General features: G+C 39.6%; 2 protein-coding genes across 2 annotated transcripts; both read left to right on the plus strand.

Annotated features, from left to right (window-relative positions):
* The first annotated feature begins 630 nt into the window (after nucleotides 1–630).
* LOC124524360 (olfactory receptor 2A12-like) lies at nucleotides 631–1,563 on the plus strand. The gene has a single exon (XM_047096584.1). The coding sequence runs from the start codon at nucleotides 631–633 to the stop codon at nucleotides 1,561–1,563; it is 933 nt and encodes a 310-aa protein (XP_046952540.1).
* A 14,918-nt stretch (nucleotides 1,564–16,481) lies between these two features.
* On the plus strand, nucleotides 16,482–17,414 carry LOC124524353 (olfactory receptor 2A14-like). Its single transcript, XM_047096567.1, has one exon. The coding sequence runs from the start codon at nucleotides 16,482–16,484 to the stop codon at nucleotides 17,412–17,414; it is 933 nt and encodes a 310-aa protein (XP_046952523.1).
* The last annotated feature ends 9,458 nt before the right edge of the window (nucleotides 17,415–26,872 follow it).

Below are 26,872 nucleotides of genomic sequence, written 5' to 3' on the forward strand. Positions count from 1 at the left end.
GCATACATGTTTCTGATTCATTTCTGACATTGTGGGAATGACCTCATTTTAAACTCTGGATATCTATTTGGGGGGTTGTATTTTATATTTTGATTTCTCATTTTGATGTGTTTGAAGTAGAGGAAGGCTGAGGAACCCCTCTTGAGCACAGGTCTTTCTTCTTAACTAAATATACAACCAATAGTGTAAATGCAATGATAACATTGTTAGTGTCTGTTATTATTGTTAATAGTATTTCTGGGAGAAAATAGAAATTAGTGGAAGTGGAGGTAAATGGAAGAGAATCTGACTCTATCTCCTTATTAGCTGCAGCTGATTATTGCTTACAGTGAATTTCAAGAAATGACATTTCTTCTATTTGTTAAACAGTAGCCAGAGACTCCAATTTTTATGTGAAGCCTACTAATTTTTAATATCGGTAAATAACTAAATGTGTTAAATGTCTCCAAAAGCCAAATGGACAGGTCAACACCACAGACTTTGGACTGGATTGGATCCATGAATTACTGATTTGTGGCCCCTGCATAAATTCTCACTCTGTATGAACAGATCATTCCTTTCTCCTTTTCTACCCCTCAGCTCCAAAACTCCTATCCTACGTGTGGCATTGTGTCTGTGTGTCAAAAGAACATGGGAAGCAATCAGACATGGATCACAGAAGTCATCCTGCTGGGATTCCAGGTTGACCCCAAACTTGAACTTTTCCTCTTTGGGTTCTTCTTGCTATTCTATAGCCTCACGCTGATGGGAAATGGGATGGTCCTGGGGCTCATCTGCTGGGATTCTACACTTCACACCCCCATGTACTTCTTCCTCTCAAACCTGACCATTGTCGACATGTCCTATGCCTCAAGCATTGTCCCCAAGATGCTGGCAAATCTTACAATGCAGAAGAAAACCATCTCCTTTGCTCCATGCCTACTTCAGACTTTTTTGTATTTGGCACTTGCTGTCACAGAGTGTACGAGTTTGGTGGTAATGTCCTATGATAGGTATGTGGCCATCTGTCACCCCCTACGTTACGCTGTCATCATGAGCTGGAGAGTGTGCACTATCCTGGCTGCCACTTGCTGGATATTCAGCTTCCTCTTGGCTCTGGTCCATATTACTCTCATCCTGAGGTTGCCCTTTTGTGGGCCACAAACAATCGACCACTTTTTCTGTCAAATCATGTCCGTATTCAAATTGGCCTGTGCTGACACTAGACTCAACCAAACTGTTCTCTTTGTGGGCTCTGTGTTTGTTTTAGTCGGGCCCCTCTGCCTGGTGCTGGTGTCCTACGCGTGCATCCTGTTCGCCATCCTGAGGATCCAGTCCTCGGAGAGCCAAAGAAAGGCCTTCTCCACCTGCTCCTCCCACCTCTGCGTGGTGGGGCTCTTCTTTGGAAGTGCCATTGTCATGTACATGGCCCCCAAATCCCGCCATTCTCAAGAACAAAGAAAGATACTATCATTGTTTTACAGCCTTTTCAACCCTATGCTAAACCCACTGATCTACAGCCTGAGGAATGCTGAGGTGAAGGGTGCCCTGAGGAGATTTCTGAGGAAGAAGACATCAGTGTGAGAGATGGTTTGGAGTATTCCAAGCCTGTGAGTTTTCCTCATGGTTCTGGGTCCTTGAATGCCCTTCTGAGTCCCTTAATTTAACAAACTCAGTAGTCTTTATCTTTGGATTTCTTATAAAATGAGAATATAAATACTCTAACCATTTAAGCCATTAATACAAAACCTGAGATAAACATTATGAAACAGAAAATTGTAGTCTAATCCTATTCACGAACAGAGATGCAAATATCTTAAAGAAAATATTAGTAAAATAAGTCCACAAAATAATATTACATTTTGATAAAGTTTTTATCTTCCAAATGCAAGAATTGCCTAACATTAAAACAATGAAAATAATTCACCGCATTAAAAAGATATATATCAGTAGATCCAAGAAAGTGACAAAATTCAACATCAATTCATGATAAAAGTCTTTAAACCTAGTATAACAGTAAGTATTCCTAAGAGGATCTACCAAAAAACAAAAGAACACATATAATAGATATCATTCTTACTGCTGAAATGCTAGCACCTTTCCCTGTAAGATAAAAAATAAGATAAAGATGTAGACTATCACTTGTTTTCCGTGCTTTAACCTTTTTACTAGAGACCCTAACTGGCACAGTTAGACAAAAAGGAGAAATACATGTGCACACACACACACACTTGCAAAGGAATAAACAGACTGTGATTATATACAAATGACATGATTATAGATGTAGGAAATCCAAAGAAATCTTTTGATATATTATTAAAATTATAAGAAACTTTAGCAAAGCAGCTTGATACAAAATCAATACAACGATCAATTACATTAAAGAAATTTTTTAATGTTTATTTCTGAGACAGAGCATGAGTGGGGGAGGGGCAGAGAGAGAGGGAGACACAGAATCCGAAGCCGGCTCCGGGTTCTGAGCTGTCAGCACAGAGCCTGACACGGGGCTCAAACTCACAGACCATGAGATCATGACCTGAGCCACCCAGGCACCCCTCAATTACATTTTTTATATAACAACAAATAATTGAAATGAAATTTTGCAAAATGCTAGTGAGACTATAGGACTTCATTTTAAAACTCTTCAGAATAAATTTAACAAACTATGTACAAAAAAAACTATAAAGACAAAATTAGAAAACTTTATTGAGTTCCAATAGTAACTTGCGGAGCCTGGGTGGCTCAGTTGGTAAATACACAGGTAAACAACATGAAATATGCCAACTTCTTGGACTGGGAAACGTAATATTATAAAGATCCAATCTCCTCAAATTGATTAATATATTTAATGTAGTCCTAATCAATATCCTACAATATTTCAGTGGTGTGGGTATGTGCAGAATTTCACAAGCTGATTCTAAAATGCAAAGGGCCAAGGCTAGTCCAAGTACTATTTAAAAAGATAAAGAATGAGGTGAGAGTATTTAATTTTTCCATGTGCCATAAAGCACCAGTAAATAAGACAACGTGCTGCTCTTCCAGGCACTGACCAATAAATAAACTGAACAGTGTACGAAGCACAGAAGCAAGATTCATGCCTTTATAAAATGACACCTGCTATATTAGAGATGTGCCATGGCAGTTCAGTGGGGGAAAGGAAGGGCTTTGCAGTAAAGAGAGCCGGCACACCTAAGGAACCATGTAGATACTCAAAGGGCAAAAAAACCTCAATTCCTAGTGTTTTCAAGACCTAAGTGTCAAACATGAACTATACATAAAGCTTTTAAAAGATAAGAAGGGGAAGGATTTTTAAAATAACATACAAAATTGTTAGTCACAAAAGAAAACATTGATGAATTTGACTAGATTAAAATTAAGAATGTCTATCAATCAATAAAGGGTGTAAAAAGAGTGGAAAGACAAGATGTGGAGTCCTCTTCTACCTGTTCTTCTAATTTATTGGGTCTCAGACATTACCTCCTCAAAGACCAGCATATTTCAGAGTCACTCGTGTCTGGAACAGGTGATTTTCTATCATATTACTCCAGTTTATCTTTGTACCCAAATCACTTTTTACAAAATAAACAGACCTTAGGAATAAGGGTAAAATGGAGATTTTTCTCTTTCCTGTCCACCTGGCAGATGAGCCATTTTCAGATGTTTTGGGTGGGAGAGTTTTCTGACATATAATTACTCCCTCTCAGCAGATTTTTCCTTGTATTTCGTTGGCCAATATTGAGCCAAATGGTGATCTCTAAATAGTCACTGACAAAGAGGATGAAATTGAGAACTTGGCTTAGATCCATTATGGTTTAATCAGTGAGACCCACTTTCTCTAAGTTTACTATCTAATACCTCAAGAATATCAGTACTAGCTCAGGAAGTGGTAATGGCCATAAGGCAGACAACCAATAGTATCTGCTAAATGGTTCAAGTTCTGACGCAAGATTTCTGAAATCTTGAGTAGGAAATTGAAGTGTGCTAATCTTCTTATCCTTTAGTATTAGGGATCTAATGGATACTCTCTCACAATAAGACATAATGTTTAAAAACCTAAAGGCTACAACCTCTAAATATAATGAAAAATTGTTATATCAAAGAGATTGTATTAAGAATCTGATAAGATTAAAAAGGACTCTGAATAAACATTTTAGTTACATAGTGGGAACTTAATTTTCTTTCTGCTAGATTTTATACACACACACACACACACTTAAAAATAGCATGAGGAATATGAAACAATTTTCATTAAAATGTTATCTATTTATCCTTTCCTCCATTTATTTATCCAAGTACACAGAGATATGTGGGAGTCTACTAACCAAATGTGTGGGTGATATTGTTGTATTTTTCTGAACTGCTTATTTTCATTTGGGGAAAATATTCTTTTTACACAAAATAAAGAGTGAAAATACTTTCCTAAAATATCATGTGATTACATTTTGTTAAATTATTCATCCATCTGTCCTATTAGCCCTGAATTTTTATTTACTTGAAGAAATCTCTGGGATTTCTTGAGCTATTTAGCCATAATAGTTATTTCAGGGTGCTTTGACCTGGAATAATTTTAGATTTTTTTTCTTTGTACTTTTCAGAATTGCTTTATTTTTTACATATGGAGCTCATTTCCATTTTACAACAACAAAAAAATCATTTTTCCCCCTAAAAGTTGGTGGAGAGAGAGGCTGGTAAAGAAGCATGGAGACTTTGGGGCTCCTGGGTGGCTCAGTCGATTAAGCGTCCAACTCCAGCTCAGGTCATGATCTCACAGTTGGTGGGGTTGAGCCCCGCATCAGGCTCTCTGCTGTCAGCACAGAGCCTGTCTTGGATCCCCTGTCCCCTTTCTGCCCCTCTCTCACTGGTGCTCTCTCTCTCTCTCTCTTCTCTCAAAAATAAATAAACATTATAAAATATTAAAAAAAAAAAGGAGCATGGAGACTTTTAAGAAAGAGGGTAACATGAGTGTAGCTCTCCTGTTTACCTCTAGAATGTGAGCAAGGGGAATACAGATTTTGTCTCCATCAGTTGTATCCCTTAGTGTCTGACACATTACTGGTTTATGATAAACATTTGATTAGGGAAGATAGTAGTGGTCAGCACCCACTCTCCAATCCTGAGCAGGGTGCAATATAGTGTTGTCGCATTGATCAACCCAACCAAGGGGACACAATTTCTGGAAAAATCTGCTGGAAGAAAGAAACAGCACCCCCACCGAAGTCCATTTATCCACAGCACATCAGCATGTGAACAAGTTTGTATAGAAAACTCTTGGGACACCTGGGTGGCTCAGTCAGTAAAACATCAACTCTTGGTTTCAGCTCAGGTCATGATCTCATGGTTGATGAGTTCAAGCCCGGCATCAGTTCAAGTTCTGTTAGCCCTGAGCCTGCTTGGGATTCTCTCTCTCCCTCTCTCTGCCCCTCCTGTGTGCATGCTCTCTCTCTCTCTCTCAAAAATAAATAAATAAACTTTAAAAATTAAAAAAAAAGAAAACTCTTTATTAGGCTAATATTTTCCCTCACCTGATTTCTAAGCAGGAAGTATATAGCAATTAACAGCTTATAGATACAAGTAATAAAGGTGATAGTAACCAATTGCTGTGTTTTTCCCCCACCTGGACTCTTAGTCCCTCTTCCTAAGGTTTTCTCTATCTTTCAATTCCCATCAGCCACCTCAAATAATATGTCCATCCTTCAAGAGATTTCCATTCTCCTTCTATCTGGACTGGCTGTTCCCTGGCAATACCATCTGCCTTTACCCCGTGTTAGATTCCTTAGTTCATTAATCTCATGTCTTCCTCTTTCTCAGTGTAGTCCCCTTGTTTTGATGGAGCACATCCTTAAACAGCTTCATACAGTTAGAGATGTTTATCATGACAGAAGTCATGGTGAAAACAGTCATCAACACTTCTCATTTCTTATCATCATTTATACTATTTTATCTTCTTCAAACGCCCCATTGAAATTCTATGTGCAAGGTACAATGAAAAGGGAAGGGAAGGGAAGGGAAGGGAAGGGAAGGGAAAGGACGGGAAGGGAAGGGAAGGGAAGGGAAAGGAAGGGAACAGACTCATGCCCTCTGCAGGAGGATTTTCTGTCTCAGAGATGGCAAAATATTAACATGATATTTAGGTGCAGCTGTAGGTATTGTATTTGTGATCTGTAAAAACTTCTATCTCTATACTGATCTTTAAAAAAATTTTTTTTAATGTTTTATTTATTTTTAAGACAGAGAGAAACAGAGCATGAGTGGGGATGGGACAGAGAGAGATGGAGACACAGAATCTGAAGCAAGCTCCAGGCTCTGACCTGTCAGCACAGAGCCCGACACGGGGCTCGAACTTGAAAACCATGAGATCGTGACCTGAGGCAAAGTCAGATGCTGAACCAACCAACTGAGCCATCCAGGTGCCCCTATACTTACCTTCTTTAATAATGGTCCATCACTAATGATAGAGCCAAGTATACTTTATAATACCTATTCTCACTAAAATATAAAATATTAGTCAATAGAATTATTGATAACAAAAGAAGTCTAAGACTTTTCACAAGGAATGCTTTTGCTTCCTCCACTTCAAAGATTAGAAACAAAATAGTAGAGACAAACTATAAGCCCCTTTGTATCCACAATACACTGTGTTAAATATCGTCATACTGTTCAATCAAAAGAAATAACAGTGGTAACTATACATATTTGAATGAGGATGCACCAACTTGGTTCTATCTGGGTATTGGTGAGTGAAACGTATTCTTCTGTAACAATCTTGTTTTCCTTGTAAAATACAGGAAATGCAAACAATAAAAATAATAATGGTGTAAAATTATTTAAGCACAATTTTGAAGGATGTTATAGTAAGTGCCGTTAGTCTTCCAGAGAAGGGAGACCAGTTGGGGTTTGGATAGGTGAAGAGGGCTCCCTGAATGCTTTGAAGGATTGGTATTATGTTTGAAGTGAAATGGACACTACAAGGATAAAATTGACTTGGAACAAGGAATAAGCATTTCAAGGGTGGGAGCGGTCAGGGAGTAGTACTTGAATAAAATTCAGAGTGTGTGTTGAAGAATAAGGAGGTATGTGGAGGGAGGCTCTATCTGACCCAGGTTATTTTAAGAAAAGAAATAACTCCAATATGCCTCGCCTCCATATATATATATATATTTTTTTTCCCTGTCCAATAGATTAAATACATTACTTTTATTTTGAAGTGCCTTTTCTACCACAGTTTAAGAACTGAAACTGTAGATAGACCCTCTGGAAGTTAGAAGTGGAAGGACTTTCTTATCATCAAACATCACTTAGTGCATGAGAGAGGGTGAGAGAGAGAGATTGAGAGAGAGAAATTCACTTTAACTGTAAGTCTTAACTCAGGATGAAGAAATAAAATGTGGTCCAGAAATCTCAAGAAGTTTGAAATGGAGGATAAACTTCAGAAAATTAAGGGGGAGGGGCACCTGAGTGGTTCAGTCAGTTAAGCGTCTGACTTCAACTCAGGTCATGATCTCACAGTTCGTGGGTTCAAGCTCCGCGTTGGGCTCTGAGCTGATAACTCAGAGCCTGGAGCCTGCTTCGTGGATTCTATGCCTCCCTCTCTCTCTCTCTGCCTCTCTCCCGCTCATGCTGTGTCTCTCTGTCTCAAAAATTAAAAATAAACATTAAAAATGTCTTTACAAAAAGAAAATTAAGGGAGAAATATATCTAAACTGCCAAGTCAAAAATACTTGTAAGTCAGAAATGTTCAGTGATTATCTGGCAATAACATTCCTCTATTAGGAGAAATCTATTTCTCCGAGATGATGTCTTAACAGGACCCATGGGACCCCTACCATGAAAGATCAAGCGATCACAGCCTCTCTTCTACAAACAGAAAGAATTCCAGTGTGGGGAAATTTTAAGGCTGGTAAAATACATATTGAGAGAAATTAATTTATGACATGATCTTGAATTTTTTAATTTTCTGTGCCAGGGTCTTGCATTGTTTAGAGACATCCTGACCTCACCCAATCCCAAGCAAACACAAAAACACACACACAAATCCAAAACAAATGCACATAAAAATTCCCAGGGGACATCGAAAGAGCAAAATGAATACACATGGGAAATCTGTTTAGTGGTTCGCCTGCCGAAAGAAAAGTAGCAAACTTTAAATCTCCCTGAGGAGAATGGGAGTGGATGGAATGCTATGTGGTTCTGTCCCTGGAATCATTATCTGTGTCTGCAGGGAGGGAGCTGGGTTCAAATGACGACAGAAGAAAGCCCTTGCTTGCGGAAGCAGATCTATCATCAGGTTCCGCCAAGAGAACCGTGTCTATGGGCTTCACCTCCCGATGAGACCCCTTTTGCACAGGAGAGTTAATTTCGGTCCTTCCCTGTGCGGTTTCTTTTAAACCCAAGGCTATGTTTGAAGAAAAGAACACAGATTATACCACTGTAAGTAAATGTGGTTCATGAGCCCCTAGAAGGGGTTTGCAGGTGGGATATGGGGAAAGGGGGCAGGAATGAAATTGCTGGCTCTGGGCATTAGTGACTAGCTGTCTTCCATGTGGCCCTAAGCCTACCTTCAGAACTAGAGTCCTGGTGAGGATCTCTAGGTACCGCTCCCTGTCTGCTTCTGGCCCTCTAGGACCATCTGTCCACACTCCCCTCATCGTCCTCACGTGGCAGCTCTTAGCTTTGTCTTGACTGTGTGAGAGAAGAGGAATCAGCATGTAGGATGCGGTCTGACTAAAGGGCTGCAAAGAACTTCAGAGGTCACGTGGCCCAGGTGTCTCTCCGAAGTCACAGGTAAGTGGTTCCTTGCCCTGAGACGGGTCTTCCTTCCCTGCCTGTTAAATGCCTGCCCCTGCAGACACTGGGAAACATCGTCTGCCCAAACAGGACCCACTTATCGCTTGCCCGGGAGACAGATGGCATTCTCTTACAAGGGAAACCCGGGTCTGATGTACTGATTCTCTTTTTGTTCTATGTTTCAGCAGAGGAACGTTATGATTCTTAACATATTTCCTTATTGGATCCAGAAGTTACTCTGCATGGTGGCTTCTAAATCCCCAATAGATCACTAAGCACTTATTAAATGTCTTGTGTAAGTTAACCCATGAGGTAGGGTTATCGTTCAACCCATTTCGCAGCTGGTGATGCTGACGAAGGGAGAGGCTCAGAGAGGTTGCAAAACTACGTATGCAGCCACGTCAGAATGGAAACTCAGGCAGTTGAGCTCAGAATCCATGTTTGTTTGTTACACTCCTGCTCGGTAAGATCAAGTCTTGAAGTCACTGTTGGAAGATGCTAAGTAATTTCTGAGTAAGTGTGCAAATTGCCCCAGAACCCCATCTTTGACACCCCAGGACTCTCCCTCAGAGTGATCATTACATATTCTCACTGTGGGTCAGTGCTAAATACCCAAAGTACAGCCTCCTTTCATTTCAAGAGATTTTTGAGTTTTAAAACCTGTGTTTTCTTCCTGAATCCGGGAGTGAGTTTCCTTTAAAGGATTTTTCCTTTTCTTTAAAATCTGTTTGAAACTTAATTTTTTAAATCAGTGTATAAAAACATTAACAGAAATGAAAGTAATGTGGTGTGTTTTCTTTTTTCTTTTTTTTTTAATGTTTATTTATTTTTGGTAGAGAGACAGAGTGTGAGTGCGGGAAGGGCAGAGAGAGAGAGAGAGAGAGAGAGAGAGACAGAATCCGAAGCAGGCTCCAGGCTCCCAGCTGTCCGCACAGAGTCCCATGCAGGGCTCCAACTCAAAAACCGTGAGATCATGACCTGAGCTGAGGTCAGACGCTTAACCCACTGAGTCACCCAGGTGCCCTTTTTTTTCCTTTTAATTTTTTAAATGTTTATTGGTTTTTGATAGAGACAGAGTGCGAGTGGGGGGAGGGGCAGAGAGCAAGAGGGAGACACAGAATCTGAAGCAAAAGTGGTGCTTTTTCTATTTCAACTCCAAAATAACCAAACGGAGGCAAGATAAATGTGAGTTTACAATGTCATGATTTTGTTGGATCCCTAATGCTGATGATTTGGACTCTTTCTCAACATTTGTGGTCTCATTAATGCTATTAGCCACAGTTAACCTTTCTGTAACTCATATTATATGCCAGTTTAATGTAGTTATTCTTCACCGCCACCCGTTAGACATCTGTTGTGACTTTTTTATGGATGAAAACAATGAGTTGAGGGGCACCGGAGTGGTTCAGTTGGTTAAGCGTCCGACTCTTTTTTTTTTTTTTTTTCAACGTTTATTTATTTTTGGGACAGAGAGAGACAGAGCATGAACGGGGGAGGGGCAGAGAGAGAGGGAGACACAGAATCGGAAACCGGCTCCAGGCTCTGAGCCATCAGCCCAGAGCCTGACGCGGGGCTCGAACTCACCGTGAGATCGTGACCTGGCTGAAGTCGGACGCTTAACCGACTGTGCCACCCAGGCGCCCCAAGCGTCCGACTCTTGATCTCAGCCCAGGTCTTGATCTCTGTCTGGGTGCTGAGTTCAAGCCTGGCATTGGGTCCTGTTCTGGGTGTGAAGCGTGCTCAACAAACAAACAAACAAACAGCAGCAGTGAGGCATAGACTGAGTGGCTTTAGTTCATAAGCTCACCCTGCAGAATGGAGATTGGGGTGATGCGCTGATCAGCACAGTTAACCATGGTGCTTCCATCCTTGCTCAGGATCTTGCTATTTTCAGTCCCTGTGAATTTTCATGCTGTGGAAGAACAGAGAAGTGTATCCACGAAACTTGCCCTTGTTCTGTGCACTGAAGATCTTTCTTTAATATGTAGCTAAGGTGGCACTAAAAGAAATCATTGTAGACATTTTTCTCTTTGTTATTTGCCACAGGATTTTCTCAGAGGAAAACCAAACCTGACTTGAGCTGTGAAATTCAAAATGCAAAACCATGCCAACATTTAAAAGGAAAGAAATGCTCTCACCTTCTATTGCATTCTATTTTCCTTGTCCTCACAGATGAGCTGACCAGCAACTAGTATGTGTAGTTAGCCGTCATTATAGAGTGGTCTCCTCGCGACCTTCCTACAAAACTGTAAAAGGGTGCAGTTCACATCCTGCATGACATACAGTGTGTCTGTAGTTCACATTTGATGAAACAAATTGTTTCGCTAAGAATTCTATTTGCCTCTTTATTCATTCCTGCCATTTTGGAAATAGGCTACTAGTTTCTTCCAGATGTGTTAGAAAACAAATTACATGTAAAACTCCATAAGTCCAGATTGCTTTCATTATGCACTTGGATTAATCAGACAATTCTAATCATTTGGGAAAGGGAAGCTAAGGACTGGCGTAGCTGATAGCTGACGCATCCATGTGTCGGCTGTCCAGGGTCACTGGCCTGGGCGCAGTAGGAACACGAGGGACCCATCACAGATGAGCCCACTGTGCTTTTCCTTTGGTCCACTCTCAGGATTCCATCTCAGGCCCAGAGAGCCTGTCCTGGGCACAGGCTCTGTGCTCAGCCTACCTTCCTTCTCCTACCCACCGGATAATATGAAGCTCTTATCACTTTTCATCTCCTATGACTCATCCAAAGGTAATCTTTGGAAAGAAATTTAGTCTTTCCTGCCTCCTGTGTCTTTATTAGCTCTAAGACTTGCATATAAGACTTGTTTCTAAAGGCATTATCAAATTTTCTGTCATTACTTTTGCCTTGCTTTCCCTGGTGACAGAATGTGCTTATTCAAGAAGAGCCTTAAATGTTGACAAGATGTTCCTGTTCCTGGAGGACTTGGGCGTTAGGAGCTCTCTGAACCCCCCTATTTGGTTTGATTCACTGGGACCCATTAACACAATATTTGGTCTGTCCACAAAATGCCATATTCCATTCTGTCATTACATATGCATTGTCCAAACAATTGGACAGTTTCCCATTTCATATCTGCTAATTGGAAGTTCAATATACATCCTTTAACTGTGCTCTCTTTGCATGAGTTTAAAAACAAGTCAAAAGTAGACCTATCGGCCCAAATAAAATCCGTAATATTTGAGTGACTTTGTAAGATATTTTACCAATTGTAGTTTGTTGCTATTTCTTGGGACCTCCAGTGAAGTGTTCACCCAAAACCTAGGAAGTTAAGATGACCACCTTTTTCTAAGAGAAACACCAAATCCACATAGGCATAGACATGTAAGTTCCTGTGAAAGAGGGTGAATGTCTCTCAGATTTGCAATTCAGCTCACTCTGCACATTGTCTACTAGTAAGCACGCTGGTCAACCACAAGAATATGAATAAAGTGAACTCACAGAGGGGAACAGGAAAGTACCACTTGAACAGTATCCAGGGGAAGAGGAGGCCTTCATGAACTGGCTTGGAATGAAAAGTCCCCTCCAGTAGGCAGGGCGATTCTAAGTGACTTTTTCTAAGATCCTGATGGAAAGATTCTTGGACTGGATGATAGCTAAACTCTCTGTCACTTCTGAGTCTGCTTACAGGTACTGGTTTTATTGCTGTCCTCAGTGTTTCAGTTTTTAACCTCCAATCCCCAAAAGCTGCATTGCAAATGAGGAAACTAAAAGGGCAATACAGTGTGCGTCTCTGAATGACAAAGGTCCTTTCTCTGGCCTGTACAAAGTCACAGCTCTGCCTGTGCTCCTGTTCACATTTTGGCAGGTGGTGCAATAATTTTCAACTTGATTTCAGATCTATTTCAATTTAAAAAAAAAATTTTTTAATGTTTTATTTATTTTTAAGACAGAGAGAGCAGAGCATGAGTGGGGATGGGGCAGAGAGAGAGGGAGACACAGAATCTGAAGCAGGCTCCAGGCTCCAAGCTGTCAGCACAGAGCCCGAAGTGGGGCTCAAACTCACAAACTGTGAGATCATGACCTGAGCTGAAGTCGGTAGCTCAACCGACTGAGCCACCCAGATGCCCCTATTTCTACTTTTATGTGAAGGAAGATCTTGATCTTTTTCTCTATTAGGATGATTCAGGAAAAAACGTCTGCACAAAAAAAAGTGAGCTTGAGGTTTTCCATTTCCCCATTCCTGTCAAAGGTTACTATTTTTTATAATGTACTGATATATTTCTCCCAGTTGAAACTCTCAGAAAATCTGCTCTGACATGAGATTCCTGGTAAAATTTGGGGAGGATCACTCTCAAGATGAGCAGGAACAATGTGCAAATTTAGTTTTATATTACATTATAGATTTTTCCAAAATGAAAATATCTTGTTTCCCCTGATTAATGCATAAAGTTTATTAAACAGACAAATAAACAATTTCTATAAAAGATGAATCCCTATACAATCCTACTGTCTGGAAATAATCAATATAAATAATTTCATGTTTAACTTACAGAATTTTCCTATATATATATATATATATATAGACACAAAAGACATATTTGTGTAAATATGTTTATATTTTAAAATATAAGTTGGATCATACTATATACACATTTTTTTTACTTTATGTGGAAAACTTTTCATTCCACTGTACAAAGATCTACATTAAACTTTTAAAAATTTTTTAAATTTATTTTAGAAAGAGAGAGCACACAAGCTGGGGAGGGGCAGAAAGAGAGGGAGACAGAGAATCCCAAGCAGGTTCCTCACTGTCAGTTCAGAACCCACTGTGGGGCTTGAACTCCTGAACCATAAGATCATGACCTGAGCCAAAATCAAGAGTCAGATGCTTAACAAACTGAACCACCTAAGCACCCCTAGATCTATATTAACCTTTTAAATGTCTGCATCATATTCTATGTTATAAAAGTAGCCAGCTATTTTAATCTACCTCCAACTTGTAACCTTTATGAGAGTTCCTTTTTTCTTCTTCTTTTTTTCTTAATATAAGCAGGATTACAATGAATATTTTACATCTTCTTGGTCACCATGGTTCTGGTACATTGGATTTTTTCTGTTCCCAGACCTCACTAAATCCTTCCCACCCAGGGATTTTGTCTTTACGGTTCCCTGTGCAAGGAACGTCTACTTTGGCTTTAGACTGGGTGCACCCCCCTTCATCATTTACATTCCACCCATGTGTTTTTTTATTGGAGAGATTTTTTCCTGCCAATCCCATTTAAAGAACCACCACCCCCCTTCAAACCAAGTGACTTTTAATCATATTACCCTGTTTATTTTCTTCATCATACTTTCCACTGTCAACAAATATTTTATTTCTTCGCTCTTGGTTTTTAGGGGTGGTAATCAACCATGGCGTCTCCTTAATCCTGGTCTGAAGAAATAGAGAAATAAACCAAGAAATCAGGTAAAAATTTAAAAAAATATATATTTTATTAGTGATGTTTATTGAAAAACATGGTCTATATCTTTAACAAAATGTCTCTCCAAATTAAAATCACAATCATTAGCCCATTCCCATCTCTAAACAGGACAGTACATATTCCTGCAGGCTTTAACCTGAAGGAGTAGAAATGTATATGGCCAAAAATGAGAGCAGAGAAAGGGCATCCTCACTTCCTGTTTCCTGTTCTGCAAATCATATAGAGAGCAGTGTTTCCATCTGGGGGAGGGAGATTTCTCCCCTAAATGGAAACATGAGGAGTAGATTACAAATACACCACCTGACATCTTCGCTACCTGTATCTCTTTCAGAATGTGTCTACTTTTGTGTCTACTCTGTTCTTCGAGAGCTTGAAACAGGCCAGAACAGATGATGTACTCAAGGAGTATGTGTTAATGGATTGTTGAAATATAAATTTAAACTGTATAAACTATTCACATATTCCATTTTCAAAGTTCGTAACTTGTAATACTTAGTATTGCTGACCATGTGGGAGAGAAACACAATTCTCCCACAGTCAGAGGGAGAAATCGGTATGTTTTTCCTGCAGGTGAGCTGATCATAGGTATCACAAGCTTTCAAACGTCTCTAACATCCGCAATTTGAATTTTAGAATATGTCCTAAAGAAATAACTGTGACTATAGATAGAACTTCAGTTTGAAAGAATATTTATCTCCATGCTGATAAACATAAGAGAAATAAGAACCAAAATTTTTTCAACAATAAGAAATTAAATAAATTATAATAGAATATACATTAGTTTTAAATAATATCTGTAAAATATTATTTTAACACATGAAAAATGTTCATTATATTAAGGGAAGAGGGTAGTTTAAAAAGTCTATACAATATAATCCTGATTTTAAAATATGAATTTGAGGATCTAAATTTTTACAGAGAGAGCAATGAAATTATTTTGAAAGTTCTGTTGGATTTGAAACTACTGCCTAATTAGAAAGTAAAGATAGGTCTCAGGCTGTTTCTGGGAAAAATGTGAAGAGAGTGTAAAGGGACAGCATCAGGTCACATGGTTTCTCAGCGTAACATAACCACGTGGCAGTTCCATGACCATTTCTGCCTCTGGACAACCCTAGCCACCTCCCAGGAGGAGCTCCCTGGAAATAAATATCCAACCAATGCTCCACCTATCCCCACTCCCTGTGACCTTCCCAGAACACATCAAAACAGCAGTGGGCAGTCAGCATGGTAACAGGTGTAGAAGATCTGAGGGGAGTTAATGGCCATAGGAATTGCCAAAGCGGCAAAGACATCCTGATGACAAACAATTCTGTCACACTAGAAAATGAGCTCTGAGATTTGTCTCTGTCTTAAGTTATGGAAGGGAAAGGAGAAAACACCCAAAGAAAATACAATTACAAGATAACCGTTAATGTAAATTCATTTTCCCTTTTGAGTTTCATTCTTGAAAAAGCTGCAAAAATGTCATCATATTTACCTGAATTTAGGATATGTACATGTGTTCATTGCTTGCAGCCAAAGAATTCTTTCACTTGTGCCCAAATTTCAGCATCTAATGGTCATAAAGTAGTAAACAAAACTCTCAGAATAAAACCACAAACACTGGAGATGGAAAAGAGGTACCAGAAGATGCTTGTAGGGAATATTAGGTGAAAACGAGGGGCTTACAAAGTTTTAAAGATATCATAAAATTGAGAATTTACTTAGAAGGCACTTCAGATCTGAAATAAATGGGTAGAAAAGCATGTGTGAAGGTAAAAGGATAAGTAAGCAACATATATAAAGAAAAGGACCCTAATCACTTCATATCTTGGACCAAGAAGACAAGCAAACTTAGGAGACAAAAATATCTCCAGTGCAGTTGTTCCGTCTGGGTTGTCTCACTTCTAACTCTAGTAATAATCAAGACTCGCACCCTTGAAGGGAAGCCAGAACACCTGAATCCTCCAAAACATTTGTTTGCGTGTGTGTGTGTGTGTGTGTGTGTATGCTCTTAGGTGCAGTATATGATGTATCATGTTGTAATATTACCTATAACAAATTATATACATATATATCCTGCCATTCCATTGATACAAGGGGAATTTTCTGGTTTATATGAGCACACTGTTTTTTAACATATCTAAAGATAAATGACCGTAAATCCATCCACAGTAATATATTTCAAAATGCTCATTCTGTAACATTTAGTAATATTCTGTGTCTTGATTGTCCTGGAACTCTGATCTTCTGGTTGTGAACATGGATTTGTCTGTCTCTGCCATAGGAGCATGGGAAGCAACCAGACATGGGTCACAGAAGTCACCTTGCTGGGATTCCAGGTTTATCCAGCACTGGAGTTTTTTCTTTTTGGACTTTTCTCTCTCTTCTATACCCTCACTCTTCTGGGGAATGGGGTCATCTTAGGGCTTATCTGCTTAGACTCTAGACTACACACCCCCATGTACTTCTTCCTCTCCCATCTGGCCATCGTTGATATGTCCTATGCTTCCAACAATGTACCCAAGATGCTGGCAAATCTTTTGACTCAGAGAAGAACCATATCCTTTGTTCCTTGCATTATGCAGACTTTTTTGTATCTAGCTTTTGCTCACGCAGAGTGCCTGATTTTGGTCGTGATGTCCTATGATAGGCTTGTGGCGATCTGCAATCCCCTACATTACACTGTCATCATGAGCTGGAGAGTGTGCACAGTGCTGGCCATCACTTCCTGGGTGTTTAGCTTCCTCCTGGCCCTCGTCCATTTAATTCTCATCCTGAGGCTGCCCTTCTGTGGACCTCATGAAATCAATCACTTCTTCTGCGAAATCCTATCTGTCCTCAAGCTGGCCTGCGCTGACACCTGGCTCAACCAAGTTGTCATTTTTGCGGCCTGTGTATTTATCTTACTAGGGCCCCTCTGCCTGGTGCTGGTGTCCTACACGCGCATCCTGTTCGCCATCCTGAGGATCCAGTCCGGGGAGGGCCGCAGAAAGGCCTTCTCCACCTGCTCCTCCCACCTCTGTGTGGTGGGGCTCTTCTTTGGAAGCGCCATTGTCATGTACATGGCCCCCAAATCCCGCCACCCCGAGGAGCAACAGAAGATCCTCTCCTTGTTTTACAGCCTTTTCAACCCTATGCTGAACCCGCTGATCTACAGCCTGAGGAACACAGAGGTCAAGGGTGCCCTGAGGAGAACGCTGTACAAACAGAGGCACGTATGAAGGATACCAAAAACCAACATGGGGAAAGGCATTTTGCTCCCAATGAAATCTGGCAGGTGGCATTTTCACCTTGTGCTATAATAAATACCACATTAACATAGAATCTTTTAGACTTAAGTATACAACCTGAAGCCATGTAGACTTTAGAAAATAAAATAGATGAATGTCTTCATGACCATTGGTAGGCAAAGATTATTAGCGATGATGCAAAAAGCACAAGACATAATGTTTTCAAAATTGATAAATATTAGACCTTTTCAGAATCATTCTGATTTTCAATATTCCTGTGAAGAAAGCAAGCCACATACCAAGTGTTTTGTACATTTTAAATGCAATGGTGAGTCAAGTACGACCACATGAGGAGACACAGAGATATATTAGGAAAGCAAAAAGTTTGTTGTCCTCACAGGTTCTGGAAAAGGAGGCAGGATCCCAGGGACATGTAGGAAAGACACCAGGGTGGTCAGAAGGCAGAAGACTGGAGCAAGGGAAGGTTTACATCACTGCCTTTATGGACATTTCCACAGAAAACAACCAATAAAGGGTGTATAAGAACAATAAAGGGTGTATAAGAATCCTTTTGTGGGTTCCTATAAAAGGCAAATCTTTGCCATGTAAAGAAAGGGCATCACCATGCAGGCAGGGTGGTGGTGGAGACTGCAGACCCTTTTGACAGCCTCTGTACAGCACGACAAAGCTCACCAACTTTTAAGATGTATCAAGTTCATCAGCTGGGAGGAAAAGGAACTGTTTGCAATAATGGAGTGTCCTCATCAATATATAATGATACACAATAAAAACTAGTTTCAGTACAAGACTTTAAACTGAGATAGGGTAACTGGTTTTGTCTTCAATTGACTGGAACTGAGAAATCAGTGAATCTTGGCTAATTATAATGACACCTGTCATGATAATCTGATAAATGGACAAGGGCCAAACCTGTTGGAATGTCATAGCAAATACGACTATAATTCTTACATACCTCTGATATGTTCTGTAATGAAACTGAATTGTACCATGACTATGCTCTGCTGTGAGGTAACATTGACATTATTGCTAAAATTCAGCTACATTATGTAAATAAGTGATATGACAATGCTGATATTGATGACCAAACGTATTGGGAGATCCAGTTAAATCTTTCACAAGTTGTCATATCAATGGAAAATGGCTGGTCTTAGGCAGAACTTGATTTAACTAACCCACAGCTCATTTCTATGCTAAATAGCTCTGCACAAGGCTATTACAAGGTATGAACAACATAGCTCCGAGGAGAACAAGTCATCAAATTAGTATCAAAAATGTGAAAATGTATGTCATGGCTTTATAGGCTATAGATGTTTCTTTGAGTCTGTGCCTAGTCTCCACTGGCTCCTCCAAATATGGGCCATATTCATGTTATTGCTTCATCTGTTATTTTAAGTAAAACATTGCTGTACCTGTTACCTAAGTGCTCTTCTAAATGTAGATGCTGAGAAAAATATGGTCATTGTGCTGTAAGAGCACCAGGCTGAGGGCCAGGTGTGTGCACTGTGCAAAAAAGGGTTCTCTTAAACTCATATAAATTAGGAATTAAAAGGAACTTTAAAGTATGCTGGTCTTGTCACTTAGCATGAGACACAGAAATGGAAATTGTGTCCCTGTGAGTTTAGTGTCAGAATGACTTTGATTATCTGGGGAGGGAGTCCCGGAGGTGTATGTGGCAGATAATAAAGAGAGTCACAGGATAGCACCTGTCTGAGGAAAGGTACAAGATCTAGAAAATGAAGGCACTGCTCTGTGATTAAGAGAAGAGACTGTGGGTGGTGGGATCCTCAAGATGGCCCCCTGAGGAACCTGCCCCTCTTTTTTAATCAAGGGCTAATCTGGGCTCTGCTGTGAAGATGTTTTGAAAAACCAACTGATCTTAAACTCTGGAGGTTATGTTGGTGGGCCTAATCGGGTCTGGTGAGCTTTCCAAAAGCAGGGTATTTTCCCATCTAACAGCAGAGGAGGAGGTCAGGAGATCTCAAGTGTGAGGATGGAGGGCACCCTGGGTGAGGACTGCAGGAGGACTGCAGACCCAGCCACATCTTTGAATTTAGCCTGTGAGACAGAAACAGAGAATCCGACACCAGAACTTCTGACCCAGAGAAACTGAGAGATAACACTTGTGGCCTAGGGTTTTTGTTGTTGTTGTTAATGTGTCTGGGTGTTGTTTTTTTTTTTTTTTTACATTGTGTGTGTGTGAGACAGTGTGTGTGTATATGTATGTGTATATATATGTATATATAATTTTTAATTTTTTTTCATTCCAATATAATTAACATACAGTGTTATGTTAGCCTCAGGTGTGAATCACAACATAGTGATTCAGCAATTCTATACATTGTTCAGTGCTCATCATAAGAGTACTCTTAATCCCCTTCCCATGTTTTCCCATCCCCACAGCCATCTCCCTTCTGGTAACTGCCAGTTTGTTCTCTATAGTTCAGAGTCTGTTTTTTTGTGTGTGTCTCTTTTCCTTTCTTCGTTTGTTTTGTTTCTTAAATTTCACATATGAGTGAAACCAAATGGTGGTATTTATCTTTCTCTGCCTGATTTATTTCACTTAGCATTATACTTCTACAACCATCCATGTTGGTACAAATGAAAATATTTTTTTAATGGCTGAGTAATATTCCATTGTGTATATATATATATATATATATATACACCATATGTGTGCTGTTTTAAGCTGCTACGTTTGTGTTCATTTGTGGCAACAACAAGAGAAAACTATAAAACCATTGGTATCAGGTAAGATTCATTTGTTTCCAGCTCCGACCCTTTCTAGATTGGCAATCTCAATTAGTTTAGTGGTACTCTAATATATGGTTTCCAGACCTCTTTGAACTCTTAAAAATTACCAAGGACTGAAAGACATTTTTATGTGGTTGTATCTCTTTTTTATTTAAACATAATTTATTGTCAAGTTAGCTAACAACAGAGTACACAGTGTGCTCTTGACTTCAGGGATAGATTCCCATGATTCATGGCTTACATACAACACCCAGTGCTCATCCCAACAAGTGCCCTCCTCAATGCTCATCATCCATTTTCCCCATCCCCTGCCCGCTCCCCATCAACCCTTAGTTTGTTCTTTGTATTTAAGAGTCTTTTATGGTTTGCCTTCTCTCTGTTTGAAACTATTTTTTCCCCTTCCCTTCCCCCATGGTCTTCTGTTAAGTTTCTCAAATTCCACATGTGACTGAAAACATATGGTGTCTGTCTTTCTCTGACTTCTTTCACTTAGCATAATACTCTCCAGTTCCATCCATGTTGTTGCATAATGACAGGATTTCATTCTTTCTCACTGCCAAGTAGTATTCCATTGTATATATAAACCACATATTCTTTATTTATTCATCAGTTGTTGGACCTTTGGTCTCTTTCCATAATTTGGCTATTGTTGAAAGTGCTGCTATAAACATTGGGGTAAATGTGCTCCTATGAATCAGCACTCCTGTATCCTTTGGATAAATTCGTAGTAGTGCTATTGCTGGGTCGTAGGGTAATTCAGTCTTTAATTTTTTGAGGAAACTCCACACTGTTTTCCAGAGTGGCTGCACCAGTTTGCATTCCCACCAACAGTATAGGAGGGTTCCTGTTTCTCCACAACCTCTCCAACATCTGTTGTCTCCTGAGTTATGAATTTAAGCCACTCTGGTGTGAGGTGGTATCTCATTATGGTTTTGATTTGTATTTTCCTGATGATGAGTGATGTTGAGCATCTTTTCATGTGCCTATCAGCCATCTGGGGATGTCTTTGGAAAAGTGTCTACTCATGGCTTTTGCCCAATTCTTCACTGGATTATTTGGTTTTTGGGGCGTTGAGTTTGGTGAATTCTTTATAGGTTTTGGATACTAACCCTTTATCTGACATGTCACTTGCAAATATCTTTTCCCATTCCATCGGTTGCCTTTTAGTTTTACTGATTGTTTCTTTTGCAGTGCACAAGCTTTTTACCTTGATGAGGTCCCAATAGTTCATTTTTGCTTTTATTTCCCTTGCCTTTAGAGACGTGTCGAGCAAGCAGTTGCTGTGGCTGAGGTCAAAGAGGTTGTTTCCTGTTTTCTCCTCTAGGGTTTTGATAGTTTCCTGTCTCACATTTAGGTCTTTCATCCATTTCGAGTTTATTTTTGTGTATGGTGTAAGAAAGTGGTCCAGTTTCATTCTTCTCCATGTTGCTGTCCAGTTCTCCCAGCAACATTTGCAAAAGAGACTGTCTTTTTTCCATTAGATACTCTTTCCTGCTTTGTCAAAGATTAGTTGGCCATACATTTGTGGGTCCAATTCTGGGTTCTATATCCTATTCCATTGGTCTATGTGTCTATTTTTGTGCCAATACCATACTGTCTTGATGATTACAGCTTTGTAGTAGAGGCTAAAGTCCGGGACTGTGATGCCTCCCGCTTTGGTTTTCTTTTCCAACATTACTTTTGCTATTTGGGGTCTTTTGTGGTTCCATACAAATTTTAGGATTGTTTATTCTAGCTCTGAGAAGAATGCCCGTGCAATTTTGATTGGGATCACCCTGAATTAGTAGATTGCTTTGAGTAATATTGACATTTTAACAATATTTCTTCTTCCAATCCATGAGCATGGAATGTTTTTCTTTGCGTCTTCTTCAATTTCCTTCATAAGTTTTCTATAGTTTTCAGCATACAGATCTTTTACATCTTTGGTCAGGTTTATTCCTAGGTATTTTATGGTTCTTGGTGCTATTATGAATGGGATCAATTTCTTGATTTCTCTTTCTGTTGCTCCATTATTGGTATGTAGAAATGCAACAGATTTCTGTATACTGATTTTGTATCCTGTGACTTTGCTGAATTCATGTATCAGTTCTAGCAGCTTTTTGTGTAGTCTTTTGGGCTTTCCATGTAAAGCATCATGTCATCTGCAAAAAGTGAAAGTTTGACTTCTTTCTCAATTTGTATGCCTTTTATTTCATTTTATTGTCTGATTGCTGAGGCTAGGACTTCCAGCATTATGTTAAACAACAGTGGTGAGAGTGGACATCCCTATTGTGTTCCTGATCTCAGGAGGAAAGTTCTCAGTTTTTCACAGTTGAGGATGATATTAGCTGTGGGCTTTTCGTATATGGCTTTTATGATGTTAAGGTATGTCCCTTCTATCCCGACTTTCTTGAGGGTTTTTATTAAGAAAGGATGCTGAATTTTGTCAAATGCTTTTTCTGCATCAATTGACAAGATCATATGGTTCTTATCCTTTCTTCTATTAATGTGATGTATCATATTTATTGATTTGCAAATATTGAACCAGCCCTGTAGCCCAGGAATGAATCCCACTTGATCATGGTGAATAATTCTTTTAATATATTGTTGAATTTGATTTGCCAGTAACTTGTTGAGAAGTTTTGCATCCATATTCATCAGGAATATTGGCCTGTAATCCTCCTTTTTAGTGGGGTCTCTGTCTGGTTTGGGAATCAAGGTAATGCTGGCTTCATAGAATGAGTCTGGAAGGTTTCCTTCTGTTTTTATATTTTGGAGCAACTTGAAAAGGATAGGTATTACCTCTGCTTTAAATGTCTGGTAGAATTCCCCTGGGAAGCCATCTGGCCAAAGAACTCTTATTTGTTGGCAGATTTTTGATAACTGATTCCATTTCTTTGCTGGTTATGTGTTCAAATTTTCTATTCCCATTTCAGTTTTGGTAATGTGTGACTATCTAGGAATTTTTCCATTTCTTCCAGGTTGTCTAGTTTGTTGGCATATAATTTTTCATAGTATTCTCTAATAATTGTATTTCTGTGATGTTTGTTGGCATCTCTCCTCTTTTATTTGTGATTTTATCAATTTGGGTTTTCTCTCTTTTCTTTTTGAGAACACTTGTTTATTTTTTCAAAATACCATCTCTTTGATTCATTGATCTGTTCTACTGTTATTTATTTATTTATTTATTTATTTGGATTCTATATTGTTTATTTCTGCTCTAATCTTTATTATTTCTCTTCTGTTGGCTTTGGGTTTCTTTGCTATTCTTCTAGTTCCTTTAGGTGTGAAGTTAGGTTTTGTATTTGTGATTTTTCCTGTTTCTTGAGATAGGCCTGGATTGCAATGTATTTTCCTCTTAGGACTGCCTTTGCTACATCCCAAAGGGTTTGGGCTGTCATGTTTTTATTTTCATTTGCTTCCATATATTTTTTAATTTCTTCTTTAATTGCCTGGTTGACCCATTCATTCTTTAGTAGGCTGTTATTTAGCCTCCATGCATTTGGAGGATTACCAAATTTTTTCTTGTGGTTGATTTCAAGTTTCATAGTGTTGTGATTTGAAAATACACATGGTATGATCTCAATTCTTTTATATTTATTGAGGGCTGTTTTGTGACCCAGTATGTGATCTGTCTTGGAGAATTTTCCATGTGCACTCAAGAAGAATGTGTATTCTCCTGCTTTTGGATGGAAAGTTCTGAATATATCTGTCAAATCCATCTGGTCCAGTGTATCATTCAAGGCCATTGTTTCTTTATTGATTTTCTGCTTAAATGAACTTTCCATTGTTGTAAGTGAAGTATTAAAGCCCCCTGAAATTACCATATTCTTATCAATAAGATTGCTTATGTTTGTGATTAATTGATTTACATATTTGGGGATTTCAAGTTGGGGGCATAAACATTTACAATTGTTAGCTCTTCTTGATGGATGGATCTTGTAATTATGATATAATGCCCTTCTTCATCTCTTCTTACAGCCTTTAGTTTAAAATCTCATGTGTCTGATAGAAGTATGGCTACTCCAGCTTTCTTTTGACTTCCAGTAGCATGATATGTGGTTCTCCATCCCCTCACTTTCAATCTGAATGTATCTTCGGGTCTAAATTGAGTCTCTTGTAAACAGCATATAGATTGATCTTATTTTTTTTTTTTCTTTTTTAAATCCATTCTGATACCCTATGTCTTTTGATTGGGGGCAGTTAGTCCATTTACATTCAGAGTTACTATTGAAAGATATGGACTTTGTGTCATAGAAATCCATAGAAATCTGTACATTTCATTCTTGTAGTGATGTCTCTGGTCCTTTGTAGTCTTTGCAGCATTCCACTCACAGAACTCCCCTTAGGATGTCTTACAGGGCTGGTTTAGTGGTCATGAACTCCTTCAGTTTTTGTTTGTCTGGGAAACCTTTATCTCTCCTTCTATTCTAAATGACAGCCTTGCTGGATAAAGGATTCTTGGCTGCATATTTTTCCTATTCAGCACAGTGAGTATTTCCTGCCACTCCTTTCTGGCCTGCCAAGTTTCAGTGGACAGGTCTAATACTACCCTTATATGTCTACCCTTGAACGTTAAGGCCAATTTGTCCCTAGCTGCTTTCAGAATTCTCTCTTTATCTTTGTATTTTGCCAGTTGCACTATTATATGCCATGGTGAAGACCTATTCTTGTTAAATCGGAAGGGAGTTCTCTGTGCCTCCTGGATTGGGATGTCTGCTTCCTTTCCCGGATTAGGTAACTTCTCAGCTATAATTTATTCAAGTAAACCTTCTGCCCACTCCCCTTCTTCTTCTGGAATTCCTATGATACAGATATTATCACGTTTCATTGAGTCACTTAGTTCTGTAATTCACCCCTCATTGGTCCAGTATTTTCTTATCTCTTTTTTTCTTGGCTTCATCATTTCCCATAATTTTATCTTCTGTTTCACTTATTCTCCCCTCTGCTTCTTCCACCCTTGCTGTCACTGCATCTAGTTTATTTTGCACCTCATTTACAACATTTCTTAATTCATCATGAGTATTTCTTAGGTCCTTGATCTCTGCAGCAATAGATTCTCTGCTGTCTTCTATGCTTTTTTCAAGCCCCGCTATTAGTCGTATGACTATTATTCTAAACTCTTGATCAGATATATTGCTTATATCTGTTTTGAGCAATTCTCTAGCTGTCATTTCTTCCTAGAATTTCTTTTGAGGAGAATTCTTCCATTTCATCATTTAGGCTAGTTTTCTGTCCTTTATGTGTTTTAATAGCTTGTTATGTGTCCTGCACCTGTGAGCACTACTATATTAAAAAGGGGTCATACACTGTCCAGGGCCTGGCCCTTCAGGAGGTGTTTTTGGAGTGTGTTGCATGCTCTCTTCTGTTGTGATTCTCGTTGCTTTATCTCCCTACTCATAGTGATGGTTCGGACCTTCCACCAGGTGTGCTGTGATTTGTTCATTGAAGTAGCCCTGGAAAAAATTCTAAAAAGGCGGTGGTGGAGAAAGAAGTCTTATCCCATACAAAGAGAGAAATGACAGGGATGGGGTCCTGTCCTGACACAGAAGAGGTATAAAAAGAATAGATTAAAAATGTCTACTTACACAAACCAACAACCAGAATAACCAGAATAGAGAAGGGAAGAAATAAAAGGAAGAAAAGGAAGTAGAAAAAAGAAAAAAATACATATATATAAAATAGGAATTGACTGAGAATCAAATCAGAAAATGCAAAACCGCTGGACCCATATCTGATGGTGCCTTGGAACCAGTAGCTGCTGTGGTCTGGAGGAGGGACTGTCTGGTTCTGTCAGTGTCAGTCTTGCTCTGTTAGATACACAGTTTCTAGGCATGGAGGGGTGGTTTGTTGTAGGCGGGTCCCACCTCCACTGTGGGCCCTTTGTCTGTTCCCTGAAGCCCCACCTTGTTGGTGATGGGGAGAAAAAGAGTGACACCCCAGTCTCTCCTCCCTGGACCAGGTGACCCAAACCATTCTGTTCAGGCCATCCTCACAATGCTGCGTGGGTAGAGTGGGCCAGTTTGTCCCGCTCCACAGTTTCCCATGCCTTTCAGGTGCTCAGCTGGGATCCAAACCCTGATCTCTTAGAGGATCCCACTCCTCTCAGTTCTGGGATACTGCCACTCTGGCAGCCAGTCGACAAAGGGCCTCTACCTGGTGTGCACCTGCAGGGTCTTTTGTCCTTCGAGCAGTTATGTGCCTTCTTCCCACAGCACTCAAGGAAGGGGACTGCTCTCTCCAACTGCACCTCAGCTGGTGACTGAGCCCAGGGCTGACTCCCCTCCTCCCCAGGTGTGTGTGCACAGTGGTCAGCCCCAGTCCAGAGAAAGCCCTGCAACCCTGGATGGAGTTAGAAATTGGTTCTTTCTCTGTTTTTTTCCATTCCCTGGTCTGTGGTTTTCCTATTGTCCAAATACAATCCTACACTTCCACACCTCTTTCTATTCCTTTTGTCTCTCTGTTCTGTGGATAAACACCACCTGTTGTATCTCTCTCAGTTTTCAATCATACGATTGTGTGACAGAGGTTTCTGTCACTCTCTAGCCCTAATTCCTGGAATTCCAAGTCTTCTAGCCTCAGTACTGCTGTATTTGAGGGAACATCAGGTCCCCCTACTTCTCCACCGTGCTGACTCTCCTCCATGTGGTTGTATTTCTTTTTTGTTGTTATTTTAATATTTAAAAAAAATTAATGTT

The sequence above is a fragment of the Lynx rufus genome, unplaced genomic scaffold, assembly GCF_022079265.1.
Source record: "Lynx rufus isolate CCGP_SWC_20201006 ecotype Redwood Valley unplaced genomic scaffold, mLynRuf1.p SCAF_4, whole genome shotgun sequence".
Lineage (NCBI taxonomy): Eukaryota > Metazoa > Chordata > Mammalia > Carnivora > Felidae > Lynx > Lynx rufus.

Bases quoted from the DNA above. Each gene is read 5' to 3' on its own strand.
- LOC124524360 (XM_047096584.1), top strand. From the start codon at position 631: ATGGGAAGCAATCAGACATGGATCACAGAAGTCATCCTGCTGGGATTC.
- LOC124524353 (XM_047096567.1), top strand. From the start codon at position 16,482: ATGGGAAGCAACCAGACATGGGTCACAGAAGTCACCTTGCTGGGATTC.